Source organism: Emys orbicularis, chromosome 1 (assembly GCF_028017835.1).
Source record: "Emys orbicularis isolate rEmyOrb1 chromosome 1, rEmyOrb1.hap1, whole genome shotgun sequence".
In the NCBI taxonomy this organism is placed as follows: domain Eukaryota; kingdom Metazoa; phylum Chordata; order Testudines; family Emydidae; genus Emys; species Emys orbicularis.
This window is the reverse complement of record NC_088683.1, coordinates 10,163,380-10,182,135: the sequence shown is the minus strand read 5'-3', so window position 1 is coordinate 10,182,135 and position 18,756 is coordinate 10,163,380. Positions and strand designations below refer to the sequence as shown.

General features: G+C 42.3%; 1 protein-coding gene across 1 annotated transcript in view; it reads left to right on the top strand.

The window, feature by feature from the left end:
- EXOC4 (exocyst complex component 4) overlaps nt 1-18,756 on the top strand; it is a 607,048-nt gene that overhangs the window by 143,678 nt on the left and 444,614 nt on the right. Inside the window, exon 9 of the mRNA XM_065409076.1 lies at nt 1,390-1,478. Coding sequence (XP_065265148.1) covers nt 1,390-1,478 — 89 coding nt within the window. The remainder of the gene's footprint in view (nt 1-1,389; nt 1,479-18,756) is intronic.

Below are 18,756 nucleotides of genomic sequence, written 5' to 3'. Positions count from 1 at the left end.
CTTGTCATAAAAATCTCTGTGTTTAGAGTCCCGACTTTGGAAATCACTTGAACAGGAGATGGAGCCTTGCTCTCGTAGACAGATAGAGCTGTATGATGTGTGAGCACTTGGTATAGCTCCTTGGAAGCGAATTTTGTAGATACTGGATAGAGGGAGTGTGATCTAACAGCACCAGTGGAAATCAGAACTTCTGGGTTCTGTTCTTGAGATTTTGAGACTGACTTGGTGTCATTTGGACAAGTCATTTAATTGTTCTGTGCCTCAATTTCCCCATCACTGAAGTGAGTGTAATACCCATACAACAGGGCTGTTGCGTAGCTTACCTGATGAATGCTTGTAAAGAACTTTGAGATCTTCAGATGAAAGGCCCTACATAATATCAAATTATAATTTATACTATAGTATGCCCTAGTCAGTCATGGCTCCATACATAGTGTCCATACTGTGAAGAGCTGGCAGTCTGAACAAGCAAAAATGATACCCATGTTGTGTGGGAAAGGGATGGGTGTATAAGCAAAGTTGTGATGCGTCAACAACGTGTTAAGCTCATGTTTTGGGGTTTTTAACACATATGACTATATATTTGTTTTATTTATATTATAAAAGCATAGTTTTAGAGACTTTTTTGTTGGAATCACTTGGGGTTGAAGAGGGGGAAAGGAAAGGATTGCATGAGTAAGAGAAGGAAGTGGAAACTGGAGGCAGGGAGCAGAGAGGAGGGGTGGTGGTAAGTCAAGCAAGGCAGGGGGAGTATAAAGTTGGATAGCGGTAGGAGAGGGATGTGCTGTAGGGGGCCCAACAACATATGACAGTACAGCAACTGAGAGGAAAAATCCAGTGTCCAGGTCTCAGAGCTGAGTGAATGATAATGCTAGGAGGCTGATAAGGCTTGCTGCTGTCATGCGCCATCCGAGAAGTCTTCCGGGCTTGGAGCCTGGGTGGGTCTCTGTGTCTGGTGGGAGGCTGGAAGGCTCTTTCACTGCCTGTCCCCCAAGCTCTATCTAGTGCTGGCTGCTTTGAGGAAAGACTCTCAATGGAGATTTCCATTGTTAGCTCCCTATGGGCACCTCCTGGCGGCTGCTGAGGCAACACAATAATAAATAATTGAATAGTTTGTTACTCCTACTTTTCCAGGGGAGCATTGAGTTTTAATCACTGGCTGCAGCACTTCCTTGTTAAGAGCTGAGATGTGTGCTTAGTGTGTGGGTTTGGTTTTGTGGATTCCACTTGTTTGCTGGGCCTTCTCTGTTTGGAACGCACCTAGCTGTCAGAGCTAATGGAATTAAGTAACTAATAATTTCTCATTTAGTCTAACACAGTATCTCAATCTTTGTGGCTACAGAAAAGTCACCGTGAGTTGTGTGACTGACTGCATGCTTTTTATTGCAGGTTTGAATCGTCTTCCCATGCTATCAGCATGAGTGCCTATTTGCGTGAGCAGAGAAGGGAGCTCTACAGCAGGAGTGGAGAACTTCAAGGTGGGAAGCTTGATAGCTCATTAGTTGGGTTGATTGCTTTGCCAAGTATCTGCAGACCCTGCCTGGATGGCTCAGAACTGTTGTTAGCTCCTCTCTAGCAAACCATATGCAGGGCCATAGTCTAAGGCCATGTCTACACTAGCGCTTATGTCGGCAAAACTTGTTGCTCAGGAGTGGGGAAACCTCCCTCCCTTCCACACCCCCCCCCTCCCGGCGGCATGAGTTTTGCTGGCATAAGCCGTCATGTCACAACGCTGTGTTGATGCTCTCCTGTCAACATAGCTACTGCTGCTCGTTGAGCTGGTTTTATTATGTCAACTGGAGAACTCTTTCCTATCGTCTAACGCGGCTACATGAGCACTCTTACAGCGGAACAGCTGTAAGCTTGGAAGTGTAGACATGGCCTAAGACTCTGAAAACTTGGCCAGCTCATATCCTCTATTTATTTACTCTAGGTAGGAAGGCAAACGCTTGTATATTTTCTTTTTTCCCTTTCTAGCCCCACATACTATAGGTGTGAGTTTAAAAGGACACTCATAAAACAATGACTTAAAAGAAAAAAATCTCACTCTAAATGATGCTTTTGGAAGATTGAAACTGATGTTTGTTTCCTTACCTGAAATTTATTTCCACACTGGCACATGCACATGTAATATCCCTGCCTGGGTCATCTCCAGGAACTGAACTCTGCATCTGAAAGTATGAGCCTCTACTGCTTGAGCTAAAAGACCGTTCTTTTGCCATTGAGGCAGTAACAGGCAAACAAGTCTCTTTACCTGATCCAACCACTAGAGGGGGACAAAGAAGCATAATGTGTTAATGTGGGTTGCATGTTTTTTGAAAAGGTAGATTTGGAAGGCTGAGCTGTTGCCATTAGTTTATGTTGCTCGTGAGAGATGGGGTGTGTATGCTGCTATAAAATATATATATAGTGTGTGTGTGTGTGTGTGTGTGTGTGTGTGTGTGTGTGTGTGTGTGTGTATATATATCTATATATATCTATAGATATAGATATATATAGTGCATCTCTCCTCTGAACATTGAACAACTGTAAATTTCTCTTCCTGACAGCATTATCCATAAGGGATGACTTTTTTTCAGCAGCAGGGGAGAGTGGGATATTAGGTAAAATCTTCATAGTAATATGTATAAAAAAAGACCAGATTGGTTCTATATAAACTTATCTAGTCTCTTACAGCATGCATATTGCCCTAATGCACATGCATTATGGGATCTCCGTTGAAGTAATTGTTGTCCAGATAGCAGTGATGGGCAGAGGCAGAATTGTACCCTGAAATCCTATTCACAAGAATATTGGGGTGATTTTAACAGATGCTAGATATTTACAGCTGAGGTATCAGGTGATTTGTAGTTCCAGTTCCCTCCCCAGTGACTTACATCCATCCTCCAGCCAGAAGTTGACCCTACAATAACTTGAGAGAAAACTCTTATGTAGAGTGCAAAAAGAACGAGGAGTACTTGTGGCACCTTAGAGACTAACAAATTTATTTGGGCATAAGCTTTTGTGGGCTAAAATCCACTTCATCGGATGCATGCAGTGGAAAATACAGTAGGAAGATATATATACACAGAGAACATGAAAAAATGGGTGTTGCCATACCAACTCTAACGAGACTAATCAATTAAGGTGGGCTATTATCAGCAGGAGAAAGAACGAAAAGAAAAAAAAAAAAACAACAACTTTGAAATGGGCCATCCTGATTATCACTACAAAACAGTTGACAAGAAGGTGTGAGTAATGGTAGGGGGAAAATTAGCATGGGGAAAATAGTTTTTACTTTGTGTAATGACCCATCCACTCCCAGTCTTTATTCAAGCCTAATTTAATGGTGTCCATTTTGCAAATTAATTCCAGTTCTGCAGTTTCTCATTGGAGTCTGTTTTTGAAGTTTTTTTGTTGAAGAATTGCCACTTTTAGGTCTGTAATTGAGTGACCAGGGAGGCTGAAGTGTTCTCCGACTGGTTTTTGAATGTTATAATTCTTGACGTCTTATTTGTGTCCATTTATTCTTTTGCGTGGAGACTGTCCGGTTTGGCCAATGTACATGGCAGAGGGGCATTGCTGGCACTTGATGGCATATATCACATTGGTAGATGTGCAGGTGAACGAGCCTCTGATGGTGTGGCTGATGTGGTTAGGTCCTATGATGGTGTTCCTTGAAAGATATGCGGACAGAGTTGGCAACGGGCTTTGTTGCAAGGATAGGTTCCTGGGTTAGTGTTTTTGTTGTGTGGTGTGTGTGGTTGCTGGTGAGTATTTGCTTCAGGTTGGGGGGCTGTCTGTAAGCAAGGACTGGCCTGTCTCCCAAGATCTGTGAGAGTGAGGGATCGTCCTTCAGGATAGGTTGTAGATCCTTGATGATGTGCTGGAGAGGTTTTAGTTGGTGGCTGAAGGTGATGTCTAGTGGCGTTCTGTTACTTTCTTTGTTGGGCCTGTCCTGGAGTAGGTGACTTCTGGGTACCCTTCTGGCTCTGTCAATCTGTTTCTTCACTTCAGCAGGCGGGTATTGTAGTTTTAAGAACGCTTGATAGAGATCCTGTAGGTGTTTGTCTCTGTCTGAGGGATTGGAGCAAATGCGGTTGTATTTTAGAGCTTGGCTGTAGACGATGGATCGTGTGATGTTGTCTGGATGAAAGCTGGAGGCATGTAGATAAGTATGTAGAGTGTTCTTTTGGATGGTTATGCTATATCTAGCTTAGCTGATGTTACAGAGCACTTCCATATAGCAAGGCTTGGATGCTCTGTTGATTGGCTCTTTGGAAAACCCTAATAAGTTAGTAGACAGATACCTAAATTGACACTTGACCTTCACTATGGTCTGACAGTTTATGGGAATAAGATAGAGGTGAAAATGTCTATCTTTGAGGTGTGGTATCACGGTCTAAGCACATTATAGGATGTTCAGTTTACTTTTCTTCATCTTAGAGGCTAAAATTGTCAGCTGTAGAAACCTGCCACATGTACTTGTGTGCTGTGAGAAACACAACATTTGTGGACATGTGGTGAGTGGCTGTACAAAGAAGTTTAGAAAGATAGGGCAAGTAAAGCACTATCCTATTATACGGAATTGGGGAAGCTCAAAGGGTGGGGTTTCATTTTGTTATTACACCCACGCAGTTCTAGTATCAAATCTAAAAAATCCTGTTTTTAAAATTTTGTAGTAGTAGTAATTCTAACAAGCTCTACCCTGCTGCGTCTAAACTGCAGTATGCACAACCCTCACCTTTCTCGTCATAAATTATCTGATTTTTTCATATCAAATGGCTGTAGGATTTAATGACTAACTCCACCAACGCCACCCATTGCATCCACAAATCAGAGCAGCAGGATCCAAATCCAAGAGAGGGAATTCCTGACAGGAGTCACATGCTTAAAGCTGTGAGAGGAGCTGCCACTGCTTCCTTTCGGTTTTGGTATCTTCCTCGGTGCTTTCAGGGATTATCCCAATTGCAGTCTTCCAATATAACGATCGTGTCATCTCAGGACCTGGCTAGTTTCCTATTTAGCCTTTAGAAAAGAAGGGGTTTGAAAACAATATTAAACCATCGCACATGCATTTCCTCTTTCAGTTCTGCTACGGCTTAGACGTTGTGGTGATCGTGGTTTTTCATATACACCTCTACCTCGATATAACGCTGTCCTCGGGAGCCAAAAAATCTTACCGCGTTATATTGAACTTGCTTTGATCCACCGGAGTGCGCAGCCCCGCCCCGCCGGAGCACTGCTTTACCGCGTTATATCCGAATTCGTGTTATATCGGGTCGTGTTAAATCGAGGTAGAGGTGTATAATTATGCTGTTACTTTGAATTGATGGTTTATTTTATATAGCTATTTGTTTATGTGATAGTACTATATGAACATTGATGAGGCATATTCCCTGCCCTGAAGAGCTCTCTACCCACGGCCCTCATCCTCCAAGGGATTGGAGTCTAAATGAGGCCTGGCCTACATTAGAAAATTAGGTCGGGGGGGAGGGGATAGCTCAGTGGTTTGAGCATTGGCCTGCTAAACCCATGGTTGTGAGTTCAATCCTTGAGGGGGCCATTTAGGGATCTGGGGCAAAAATCTGTCTGGGGCTTGGTCCTGCTTTGAGCAAGGGGTTGTACTAGATGACCTCCTGAGGTCCCTTCCAACCCTAATATTCTGTGTTGCTCTGGCATGTGAAAAACAGAAGTATTCTTCTGTCGACCTAGCTACCGCCTGTTGGGGAGGTGGATTACCTATGTCAATGGGAGGGATTCTCCTGTCAGTATAAGTAGTTTCTACACTGACGTGCTACGGCTGCCCAGCTTCAGTGGTGCAAGTGTGCCATTGTAGTGTTTTGAATGTAGACAAGCCTGAGATAAGACAAATCGTGGGACAACTGTTCAAGAGAAGGGAGAGTATGAAGATTTCTGAAGTGAAGAAATGGGTTTTAAGGAAGCATTAGAAGTAGAAAAGAAAGAGAGCTTAAGAGAGATGATCAGGGAGACGGTTCCAGGCATAGGGGTGGGATGTTAGGAGTGGGAAGAAAGGAGGAGGAATCACAAGACTTAACAAGCCAGAAAGAAGTCATAGATGTAGGTGGAGACAAGATTATGCATCCCTTTGTGTATGAGTCTGAAAAGCTTGACTCTAATGCAATAGGAGATGAGCAATCAGTGCAGGGAGTCAACAGGGAGGATAGATTAGGTGAATTTAGTAAGAAATCATCACTACTGAGCCAGAGGGAAAAGTTCCCTGTTAATTTTTTTGTGTGTTAAAAATCTCCCCGCCTCCCTTTCCATTATAAAGTGCTGTTGTTCCCTGTCAGCTAGCCCATTTATCTGCCTGATTCCTGGATCACAGCCAGATCTGCATTTCCGTTTATCCCTTCAAATATAATTGAATGTTCAGTCAGGTTAGCAGAAGGCTGACTTGCAACACCATGCTCCTCTGAACACCATGAGTTGCTCTTCTCAACAGCCTTATCCATGGGGGTGACTTTTTCAGCAGCAGCAGGGAGAGGGTGGAATACTAGGGGAAAAAATCTGCTGAAAATATGTTCAAAGTAACACATAAAAGAAAAACTTGAAGTTCATTTCATGCCAACTTTTTGAAATAGTTTTTTAATTTCAGTTGCCTTAAAATCCACAACGGTCAGGCTGACACTTGGTCGTTAACTGGAGCCATTTGGTCTGAAATCATGCATGCCATAAGCACTGCAATATCACCCACTATTGGAAGAGACCCTGCTGCGAGAACGTTAGGGATGGAAGCATTAATTCTTGAAGGTCTAACCCCAGTGAAGTCAATGGAAGAAGAATCAGGCCCTAGTTTTCTTTGCTTTTGTTTAAGCTGGACACCTCCCATTGTTTGCAAGAAAAGTTACATCAATTCACAGTCATTAAAAAAATTTGAAAACCTAGTATTCCTCCCTCTGAGTTAGTACAGAACCAGTGTCCCAGCGTGGTGGTGATTGGGTGTAATGTTTCTGGAGGAGGGTTCTGTCTTTTTTATGAGACATAAAACATGGGTCCTGACCACTTATGGGCATTATATTCATTAGCTGCAGCAGATACATAGGAATTCTATCTTGGTCAGATTCTAACTGGGAAAATTACACTTTCCTTCTTACATTTCTCCTGCAGTTTCAGTTGGGTTGCGTATTCCTCTTCACTGATAGCCTTAGATAGGTAGTATTTTGCTGTGCATTGTCAAAAAGCTGCTGCATTTCACCTCAGAGGTGACTGCATGTCAGTGGTCAATGAAGTGATTTCTATGTATAAGCTATATTTTATTTTGCTTTTAGAGTGCTTTGGAAATGGAATCCCTTGGGATGCAAAATGTTGGTGGCGTTGGGGATACTGTAGCTAGGCCAGCATGTTCTTCAAATGCCATGTGCTTCTGGTTCTCATTGTACTGGGTGAGATTTGGACCTGGAGGACATAACTTTTCCATTCAGAGGAGAAAGTTATTGTAAAATACATATATTGTTATACCATTTGGGGTAGTCAGATCACCATTTTGGGGAAGTTCTTACATACCATTTGGTCTTGCTGGATAGACAGCTCTGAACTGAACTATAGCCTGTCTGAAGTCTAAAGGTTGGCATAATTTAAGAAGATGGTTAAAACAGTTCAGTTCCATCCTAACTGCAAGTTTGAACTGTATTGGGGGATCTGGATTACCAAGCTGTAACTGCTACAAAAATGGTGGTATTTGCAGTGTAGATGGGACTTAAAAGAGAATATACAACCTTAAAGGTGGGTCATCATCCCACTTTGCATTCCGTTCTTTGCATTCTGTTCTTTGGTTTTTTAGTTGAAACCATTCTGGACAGTACCATTGCCTGTCTGTTTTTTATTTGTATTATGGTAATGCCTAACGGCATCAACCTAGAGCTGGTCTTCGTTATGCTAGGCATGATATGTACATCTGGAGACAGCCCATGCCCCAAAGAGTTTACAGTCTGTTGTTTTTCATGTTTCTCTAGCTATCATCAGCAACACAGCTGGACAATGCGGAATGCATTGGGCTCTGCATGGCAAAAGACAAATGATAATTGACATGGTTAAACTTTGTGTGTATGTGGCTGGAATGGAAGGAAGGCAGCAGGGGGAATTTTGGAGCTACCTTGCTAACTGGTTCAAAGCACACAAGTACAAAATGCAAGGGAAAAACAGTGGCAGCCAAAAATTAAAACTCAGTGGGTTATATCCTTGTTGTCTTATACATCTGAGGAAGGAGTCTAACCTAAGCTGCTGATCTTTCTTACCAATGGCTATTCCTGTGTTTGCTGGATTCAGAACACCTGAGGTAGAAAGGCCGTGGAGCATCTTATCAGCAGGCAGATACCATAATGATGTTTGTTTTGCTAATAATTTCTAGCACAGTATCATTTTGTCGAAGGTGCCGTTGGTCATGGACTCTTAAATACACCAGGTGTTATATCAGGTCCCTGTCGCTACAGGGAGTTGTGTAGTTGTTTGGAGTGTCCGTAGAAGCTGTGGTCTCAGTTCAGTTTATCAGCAGAACTGGTAAGGGAATTTTTATATGCTGTGAAAATCCTGAAGAGCCTTGAGGGGACTGATCAGCATGGAAAATAGCATCCAGTCCCTCTCAGTTATCTCTGCTAGTGCAGGCCGTAGAAGTTCATATCAAGGTCAACTTTGCTAGTGTTGTGCATCTGGGGTTTTGATTTTAAGAATGAACTGTTAAGAGCTGCTGAACAGTTAATGGAATCCGCAGCTGCTCAGCACCTCTTAGAAGTTTGGACCCTCATTTCTTTCATCTGAGGATCTCAAAGCATTTAAAGGTCAGTATTTTATTCTCATTTTATAGTTGGGCAACCTGAAGCACAGAGTGAGTTGTCCAAGGAGTGTACAGACTCCCAGAATTAGGGTCAGAACGGTGGAGTCCTGACTTTTGAGTCCCTTGTTGTTCAGAACACTAGTGCATGCTGAGTAGGTGTAAGTATACATTAGCGCACCATTGATATACTTGCTGGACTGATAGTCTCACCAGATGGTGTCTCTCTGAAATTGCAGCTGTAATAATGTGCAGTGTATAATGATCAAAATGTTCTAGTTTCACTATTATTCCCTAGCGTGTAAGCTCCTCGGAGAATGGCTGTCCTCCTTCAGTGTTTGGGAAGTGCCAAGAGCAGGGGTTTTCAAAGTTCATTGCACCGTGACCCCATTCTAACAACAAAAATTACTACATGAGCCAGGAAGGGGGACCGAAGTCTGAGCCTGCCCTCCCTCTCCCCCTCACAAGGCTGGGGGTTGGGGGGCAGGCAAAGCCCAAGGGCTTCAGCACCAGACGGGTGGCCTGTAACTTGAGCCCCGCAACCCAGTGGTGAAGCCCTCTTAAGCTTTGGCCCCAGGCGGTGGGGCTCGGGCTTTGGCCCCAGGTGCCAGCAAGTCTTAACACCAGTCCTGGCGACCCCATTAAAACCACTGAAAACAGCCTAGCTCCATCTTCTTTGGAACCCCCTTCAGGTAGTTGAAGGCTGCTATTAAATTCCCCCTCACTCTTCTCTTCTGCAGAGTAAATAAGCTCAGTTCCCTCAGCCTCTCCTTGTACGTTATTTGCCCCCAGCTCCCTAATCATTTTCGTTGCCCTCCGCTGGACTCTCTCCAATTTGTCCACATCCTTTCTGTAGAGGGGAGCCCAAAACTGGATGCAGTACTCCAGATGTGGCCTCACCAATGCTGAACAGAAGGGAATAATCACTTCCCTTGATCTGCTGGCAGTGCTCCTACTAATGCAGCCCAATATGCCGTTAGCCGTCCTGGCAACAAGGGCACACTGTTGACTCGTATCCAGCTTCTCGTCTACTGTAATCCCCGGGTCCTTTTCTGCAGGACTGCCACTTAGCCAGTCGGTCCCAGCCTGTAGCAGTGCATGGGATTCTTCTCTCCTGAGTGCAGGACTCTGCATTTGTCCTTGTTGAACCTCATCAGATTTTTTTTTTAGCCCAATCCTCCAATTTGTCTAGGCTACTCTGGACCCTATCCCTACCCTCCAGCGTATCTATGTTATACCAATAGAATAAAAACCAGCAGGATCTTATTAAGAGGGATAAGGCAAAGATGCCACATTTATTGTAAATATAATGATAAAGCAAAAGATAAAAGTAAACAACGTTGTTTGACTACTTATTCCTATTACTACTTATTCTTTATACACACACATAGATAGATAGATAGATAGATTCATTCACACAATCATTCATTCAAGTTCTGTATAGGTGTTATAGTTACCAGCCTAGAAGTTGCTCATGCCAAGTTACTGGCCAGGTAGCTTGGTCATGAGGATGGAGCAGAGTCTGTGTCAGATGCACCTGATGCTCCTGGAGGTTGGCAGCAGAACCAGAGAGACTCAAAGTCCTCAGTCTTGAGAGTCCATTCTTATAGGATTTAATTCCTATGTTAGTCTATGGGAGCTGTTTCATCCTGCTGTTGCTGACTCAATCAGCAGATGGCACACATTCCTGTCCAAAGTGGCACATTCCTGGTGGCTCCACACTGTCCAAAGTTTGTGTTTCTCATCCTTCCAGGTGATGGGGTGGATCCCAGTTTACCCTCCGGGGGTTTTCTAGTCATCCACTTGACACAGACTCGGCTCCATCCTCATGACCAAGATACTTGGCCAGTAACTTGGCATGAGCAACTTCTAGGCTGGTAACTATAACACCTATACAGAACTTGAATGAATGATTGTGTGAATGAATCTCTCTCCCTCTCTCTCTCTCTATATATGTATGTGTGTGTGTGTGTGTGTGTGTATAAGAAATAAGTAGTCAAACAACGTTGTTTATTTTTATCTTTTGCTTTATCATTATATTTACAATAAATGTGGCATCTTTGCCTTATCCCTCTTAATAAGATCCTGCTGGTTTTTATTCTATTGGTATAACATCTACCTGTCCCCCCAGTTTAGTGTCATCCGCGAACTTGCTGAGGGTGCAGTCCATCCCATCATCCAGATCATTAATGAAGAGGTTGAACAAAACCGGCACCAGGACAGACCCCTGGGCACTCCGCTTGATACCAACTAGACATCGAGCCATTGATCACTACCCATTGAGATACACATGCAAATGATTTTTGGTGGGGCTAATAAAGCCCATTTTTTAATTCAATTTACAGAAGTCAAATGATTCAATGTTGAAGTTGCTACAAGACAGTAACTGGCCAGATTGTGAGGTAGTATGTTCATACTATATTTGTATATTACTTCGTCTCAACCTTTTGCCAAAGATCAAGTGTAGCATCAGTTTTAATAGCTGAATAATCCTTTACAATAGGGATGTATCCATCCCTTGAAGTACGGAGGATCTGAAGGTTGTCTTCATGTAGGTCTGCGGTCTGGCTGAGTTACTTATTGCTGTGGCAGGGTCATTAACTCTTAGAATTTTCTGACTTTTATGCATTTAAGATCTCAACCGTAACATACTTTGTTCCCCATAAGTGGATCAGAAGTAGAGCTACAAGAATGTGAGCTCATATAAGGGGTGTGTGTGGATAAGTTTGACCATCAGGGAGCAGAGCCTGGAAATTGAGATGTCCTATTATAAATATGTTTATAAATGAGTCTCGAGGATGCCCAGAGCCTTAGATGGATGCTCTTTGGTGGAGTTTTAAAATGTCAGCATCAATAAATCAATACTCTTATTATGGTTTGGACCCAGGTGGAATGTTCACTATTGGTCAAGTGCTAAATACAAGTGGAATATGCCAAGTATAACATGATTCTGCTTTGCACTGGAAAATTGGTATTATTCCGGTTAAATCTCAGCATGTGTACCATTGGTTAGGCTTCTTCTGCAGTTGGAAATTCCTTATCATTTTTTTATGTAATTAATGAAATCAAAGCAAACTGCTACTAATTAAGATTTTTCTTTCCTCATTGAGAGCTGAAGAAACAGTGATGGCAGCAGCAGCAAATTGTATCTCAGACTGACAAGTGGTAAATTAAAACTTGTACATTAGGCCAGGCCCGGGAAAAATGCAGTTATGTGTAGGTGCCTTGTTCCATTTGAATTAACCAAAGGGCTGTCTGAGGAGGCCAGCTGTGTTCTCTGATGACAAAAACGAATCTTGACATTTTGGGTAATGAAAATTCAGTTCAGCACCTCTTAGAGATGCATATGATAATATGTTGTCAGTCAGATGCTTGCGGGGGAGGCAGAATTCTTATCTTATTAAAAGAGAGAGTGTGACAAGTGGACAGTCCCAGTTAAAAATATACCCCCACCAAGGAGAGATGGTGGGGGGAGTCTGAGTTGTAGAAACTCAGTTGTGTTAAGAAGGGGAAAATTATTTGACGTGGTGAACCCTCTTTCTGGCAGCTGCCTTTGTCTCCCCAGGATGCAAAGGATCACGGTTTTATCTGAGGGCGTAGGGAGGTGGGGGGCAGAGAATCACTTTTTTGTGATTTGACAGTATTAATGCAATCATCTAGTTCAGACCTTGTAAGCCCACTTATTATTTCCTCTGCGTGTGTTTTTTCTAGTTTAGTGGATTAGCTGCACTGTCTCTTCAAAGGCTATCCAATCAAAAAGGGGTTATTAAAACCAGGGTGCTTTATGACTGAGAATTAATTAGAGCAGCATTTTCATGCAAAACATCCAATTTTTTGATTAGCAATGGAGCAGGGCCGCAATTAACACTCTAGGAAGCTTACATTTCCAGCATTTTGATTCTCAGGAAATGAGATTATCAAACCAGGGTCAGACACTTGACAGCAAAAGGGGGATTATGTGTAAGAAAATAATTTGTTTCTTGATTTTGCTTCTGAGATTGCCATTAAGGAAGCAGTGAATTCAGAGGGAGTTTAGGAAGCGGGGGGGAAGAAATGGAGGCAGGAGAGGTCCCTGTGCTTCATTAGTGTCCTGCTTGCTATGCAAAGCACCGTCTTTGTCTATTTTAGTTACTGCACGTTTTACATTTGAAACACAGCAACAGGTTTTTATTGCACTGTTGTTATTATACAGCCTTTTCTAATAGACAGATTTCTGGGATTCTTCAGCAGTTGTTAAATATTCAAAATATTTATATCCTTGGGGAGGAGAAAAAGATCCTTTCAACAGACACACAGCTTTGTCTGGGTTGCTTTAAGTAGATGTGTGCTGTGTGTGCCGGTTTATTTCCTGAACCATTTTCTGATCTGCTGTTGGTGTCTGAGGACATAGTTGCAGCTTATTAAAGGCTGACCTTTGCCAGGCGTATGTGTCTGTGATAAGAAGCAGAGCATCTTCGTCACTGTTGTAAAATACTGAGCGTTTCCATCTCCAGTTTAATTGTTCTCCCTGTTCAGGGAGACACAAGGTGATGAAAGTCAGACTTCAGGCTGTGGAATCTTTTCATTCCTCAGTTTGTGTCTCCATCTTAGGGAAGGCTAAGAAGAAATGGATCTCGTTTGAAGGCTGATCAATCACTGCTTATTATTAAGTGCTCCAAAGCTGTGATTTAATGTCTTACCTCAGGGGAAAGAATTAGGGGGCACCAGTCCTGCCAGTCTAGTTATAGTTTAAAATGGCCATTTAACTCCAGTTTAATCTTTTGCTATTTTTTTAAATTTATATTTTGATGCAATTGTTGCTCATGAAAGTAATTAGCTAACAGTGACAGAATGCAAAAAGGCCTAGTATAAGCTTCTCCCACATATCACCTCTGCCAAGGCATCCCATCTTGACTTGCAATGCCCACTACCCTGCAGCAACCATTTGTCTTCCAGTGTTGGTCCCCACACAATTCTCCTTAGTTCTGACCTGCTAGTCCACCTCTCCTCCCCACCACTACTTTGCTAATGCATTCTAATTCTGATCTGCAACATCCCCTGCTATTCTGTTTCTGGATTTCCTTAATGCTTTTGCTAAATAAGGTCCCTCAGTCTTGAATTTCAGCTTCTCCTGCTGTTTGAGTCCTTGGCCTACCATACAGCTCTGTAGGTATACCTCACTTCTGAACTGCATTGCCTCCACTATTCCAAGTCAAGTCAAAGTATGTCAGCCATTTGATGGGAACAAACTAAAATACCAAGAGTACTGTGCATTGAGAAACGTCCTATCAGTAGAGGAGCTTGCTGAATTAAGATTGAAACCTAAAGGTTCATGAGCCCCCCTGAGTCAGCTGGTCACATGCTGCTTCATTCTTTTCCCTGTATGGAGGAGAATGTTGAAGGAATGTTCAAATGACAAAACCTTTAATGGATCAACGTTTATAAAGAACCGCTTCTGAAGCTCTAGGTGACATTAGTACTACTGTGTGTTAGGCCTCTACAATTGTGAGTTTGTGCCTTTGCAGGGTTTGTGTTGGCATGGTATAGCTGTCTGAAGCAGTTTTTTCACAGTTGCATTCCTTCTAACTGTTATCAGGTGGGTCTAGTAAAGAATTGTGATGTTGTGTGGTGAAGCTAGAAAATATGTTGAGAGATTATCTGTTACTCCGTGGTGCAATTAGTAAGAGAAATAGGAGGGTAGTTGGCAGATAGAAAATACATTTGCTGCTGATAATGCCGTGCTCTGCCTCTATTGTAGGACTTTTAGTTATTTGTGGCCTACTTTTCAGAGGTGCTGAGTAACTTCAGCTTTCATTGAAGTCCATGAGATGTGCAAGTCCTGGACACCTTTGCCATCAGGTCACTTGGGTCTTCATCCTCTTTTGGGTCTAATTAGACATTGAGGAGTCTAAGTGAAAATTAGCTGTGCATCTTGGTATCTGTGACTTAGAACAGCTGTAAAAGGCATGGGGTGAAAGGAAATACATTTCAGTAATATGTCTCCCCCAAAATCTGTGAAGATTTTTCCTCCAAATATACCTGCATCCCTTATGCAGCAACCAATGCAGAGGCCTGGTTGGCTAGAGTGTATCGTGAGGGGGACCTGTCAAATAGTGTTCAGCCATTGGTTTTGCTGCTCTCAGATAGTTGTTTGGCATGTGTCTTTCTCCCCCCTTCCCTCCCTCCGGCTGCTGAACCAGAATGGAACATGTAAATGTTGTTGTTTTTCTTTATTGAAGGAAAATGATGACCTTTCCACAGCGCAGCCTGCAAGCGCGGCAATATTTCTGACAGTCAATCATGGGATTCCTCTTACTGCAATTTGAAAAAGCATCTTGGTCTTTTTAGCTTCATAAAGTTTCCTTTTTCTTCATTAACCTTTTGGACTCGCACTCTCTCCTCTGAAGTATGTGTGTGTTCTTTTTGTATGGTATATGATAGAGAAATGTTTCCTGTACCGTGGCTTGCAACAGCTGTGTGTTTAAGAACATGATTCATTGACCCAACCTGGCCCTTCATGCCCTAGGTTGACATGCAGCATTGTGTGTCAGTCTCCTCTAATACCCCCTCCATTTGTGAAGGAATATCCATTGCCTCATGAATCAGCATGGACTGCAGTGCAATCTTGAGTTAAGAAAAAGAACAACTTCTTGTAGCGTGTTAAGTTGATGGTACTAAGTTTGTCTTCCACCCTTGGTTTATTCAGTACTGTGTTATAGTAGTTCCCCATACTATGAAATCTGGACCCTATTCCTGAGTCTCAGTTGTCATTAGTTGTCATTCACTGCAAAACCTTCTCTGTACCATTTGAGGAATGCTACTAGATTGTGCCCTCATTATCATTTGATACAAATTATCATTGCACACCTTTGGGTACCTCTGTCTTATCTCCTTGTTGGCCTTCGTGACAAAAATAGTTTGCACTTCTATAGTACCTTCATCAGGAGATTTCTATGTGCTTTAATTAAGTCTCACAACACCCCTATGAGGTAGGTTAAAGTGAAGGATACATAAGGGATTACTTCATCCATCACAGAAAGGCATCCATGTCAAGTAGAGTGCAGCAGCTGCTAAACAGTGCACAGCAATGCCATACATCAGTTCAGGAAGTGAAGTGAAGAATACAGTATGCAACTGAAAGGCAATGGGAATGTAGGTAGACTGAATGTAATTACCTGAGTAGGAATTTGCCTAGGACATTGGGGCTAATAACCTTCCTCTTGCAGAAAGAACAGTGGGATCTTTAATGACCACATAGGGTCAAGTCGTCTGATTTATGTCTCATCTAAAAGACTTCGAGCAAAATGATTCAACTCATTCTAAAAGCTGCATCTAGAATTATTGCTTTACTTTAAATGTTCAATTCATTCTCAAGTCACTGTGTTTAGCATGAAATATCTGCTTGCATAGTCTTTAAATCTGGATTGTGAATTAGTTCAGAGCTCTGGGGCATCTTATTTGCTTGAGTTATTATATATTGTGCTGCTGCCCACACTTTGCTTTTCAGTGGTTTTGGATATCTTGTTGAACTCTGTCTTGCATCACAAGTAATGGATGCAGTCAAGAAGTTTCTGTGTTGTCACAAGTTCTCGCTTGTAAAATCAGGAACTTTCTGTCTTTCTCGCTGCCCCAACTATATAACACAACACTAAAGACATTATTGTTTGGTTATAGCTTTTATTTCTCTTCTAGGTTGTGTTTACCATTTTCTAAGTTGTTTGGTTCCAATTGTACAGATTGAGCAGATGTCACTAAGAGAGTTAAGGTTTACGTTTCCTTTCTTGGTTTAGGAATTGAGCCAAAAGCATTGCATAAAACTTGATTTGTTATAATCTACTCAATACAGGAAGACAAAAGCATTTTGCTAGCAGTGGACGAATGGCCCCACTTGGATGAAGGTGAGTTTGTAGCTGAAGTGATAGTGTTTGATTTTAAAGGAAAATAGATTTAGATTGCCACACATTTCTAGGTAACTATTCTGAAATTCAAAAACACTCCTTCCTTTTAAAAATAATTTGTCCTCTGGATTACTCTGATTTCTACAAATGGACTGTTTGAACTAACAAGAGCAATGGAGAGTGTGGGCAGGTACTCTATGAGCTTCCTCCAGCCACAGCTTTACAACTGCCCTGCAGTCCTCATTTACACCCCCTAGTGGGACTTTCCTTAGAAGGGACCAGATGTATTGTTAATTGTAGCTTTAGAGCCACAGGAAGTTCAAGGTCTGACGATGACCAGTCTTTCTGGTTTTCTTAGAGAAGGAGCACTCTCTACATGAATGAATGGAGCAGACACCTCTGGGACTGTTAATCTATATAAGAAGTTTCCAGGAAGTTCACTCAGTGTGTCACGCTGAAGCCTGGAATGTCTGTTGAGTCTTTGTGAAGCAATGGAAGTAGTTACAAGCATGGCTGGAAGCTCTTTTTGTTCAGAATATCACCAGGTTGAATCATCATTGGGTTTTGTGGTTTGTGTAACCGTCCAATTTTTAAATTCTTAACCATTTTGACTGACAGATTACATCTGTGCAGTACACAGCTACAGTAAGGCACATACCTATGGCCTGCCAAGAGTCCTTAAACTGTGGTGATATCAGAGGTGACTCACCCAATAATCCCCTTACTCTACAGCCAGTTCGCATGCAACAGTTTCATAGGTTGTGTGAGAGAGACTATACAGATAGATGGTGGATCACTTGGCCCAGCCACCACATCAGCGTGCCCTGCTGCCATCTACACAAATCAACACAAATCTCCCAACACAACCAGCACACACAATAACCCCAAACGTCACTCTGAAGCCTGAAAAGTCTGTTGAGGCAGCGTGAAGCGATGGAAACAGCTGCAGGTATGGTTTTAGAACTCTTTTTGTTTAGAATATCACCTGGGCCAGTCATTATTGGGATTCGTAGTGTGTTACAGTTACATTTTTAAGTTCTCGGCCATTATTGGCTTTTTTACACACACGACTTTATAAATTATACCTGTGTGAGATATCAAGCTTTCAGCTACTAGTAGAATACTAAAATCCTTTAATCTCTGGGGTAATGATTCTAATTTAACCCACTAGTTACAGGCTAGAAATCATTTCCACCTAATGGTTTTTCTGTAGCCCACATGAAATAAGTTGTTGGTCTTAGCCCAGTTCCTAGCAGTGAGACACTCTTATCATAAAAAGCAGCAGCACCATTGGCTTTGTTATAGGCAATCTCAGCAAAAATGTCAAGGATTGAACTGGCCGTGGAGACTGAACTGCCCTCTTGCTCCTTCAGATAGTACTTCTGTGGCCAACTTAGGGCATGCCATAACAGAACCCAGATAATACTGTGAGTGGGGTTCACCAGAAATACTTAGAAAACCCGAAGTGTAGACTCAGAGGAAGCTCTCTTTGGTACTGTCCTGTGTTGCACCTGCTCAGTGGATAAAGAGAGGTGTTTAGTGTTGAGCCCTATCATTCCAATACCTTTCACCAGCGCTGAATTCCCATTAAAAAAAGAAATAAAGGACATGAAACCATTGTCATGGTCTCTAAGGTGAATTTAAACAAAAAGGCACCAGTAGCAGCTGTAATAGCATTTGCAATTTTTTCCCTCTTCTTGCTTTGACTGACTGACTTTAATTTTTACTGAAGAGTTTTATCTGATAATGTTGGAATGAAATGTTACAGTGACAGAGTGGTGGGAAGCTGGATGGAGCCCTGCTTTCAGTTAGGGTTAAAGCCATCTAGGTGAGTGTGAATTAACATTTCCCTTGTCTTGTAAAAGGTCACCCTTTAATTGAGATTCAATGCATGTAGCCCAAAACCTGGGTTCTAGGAGACCTCTGTTCACAAAGAGGGCACAAATTGGCAGCATAATCTCATCAGAGGCTTATCTTCTATAGTAATAAATCATTGAATTCAAAGCTAAGGCGACTGCTACAGAGCAGAAAACAAGATAGATGCTTGAAAGACTTGCATGGCTTGTTGTTTGAATTACTAACTCAGACTTGGAGGATTTGTAGGTGTCC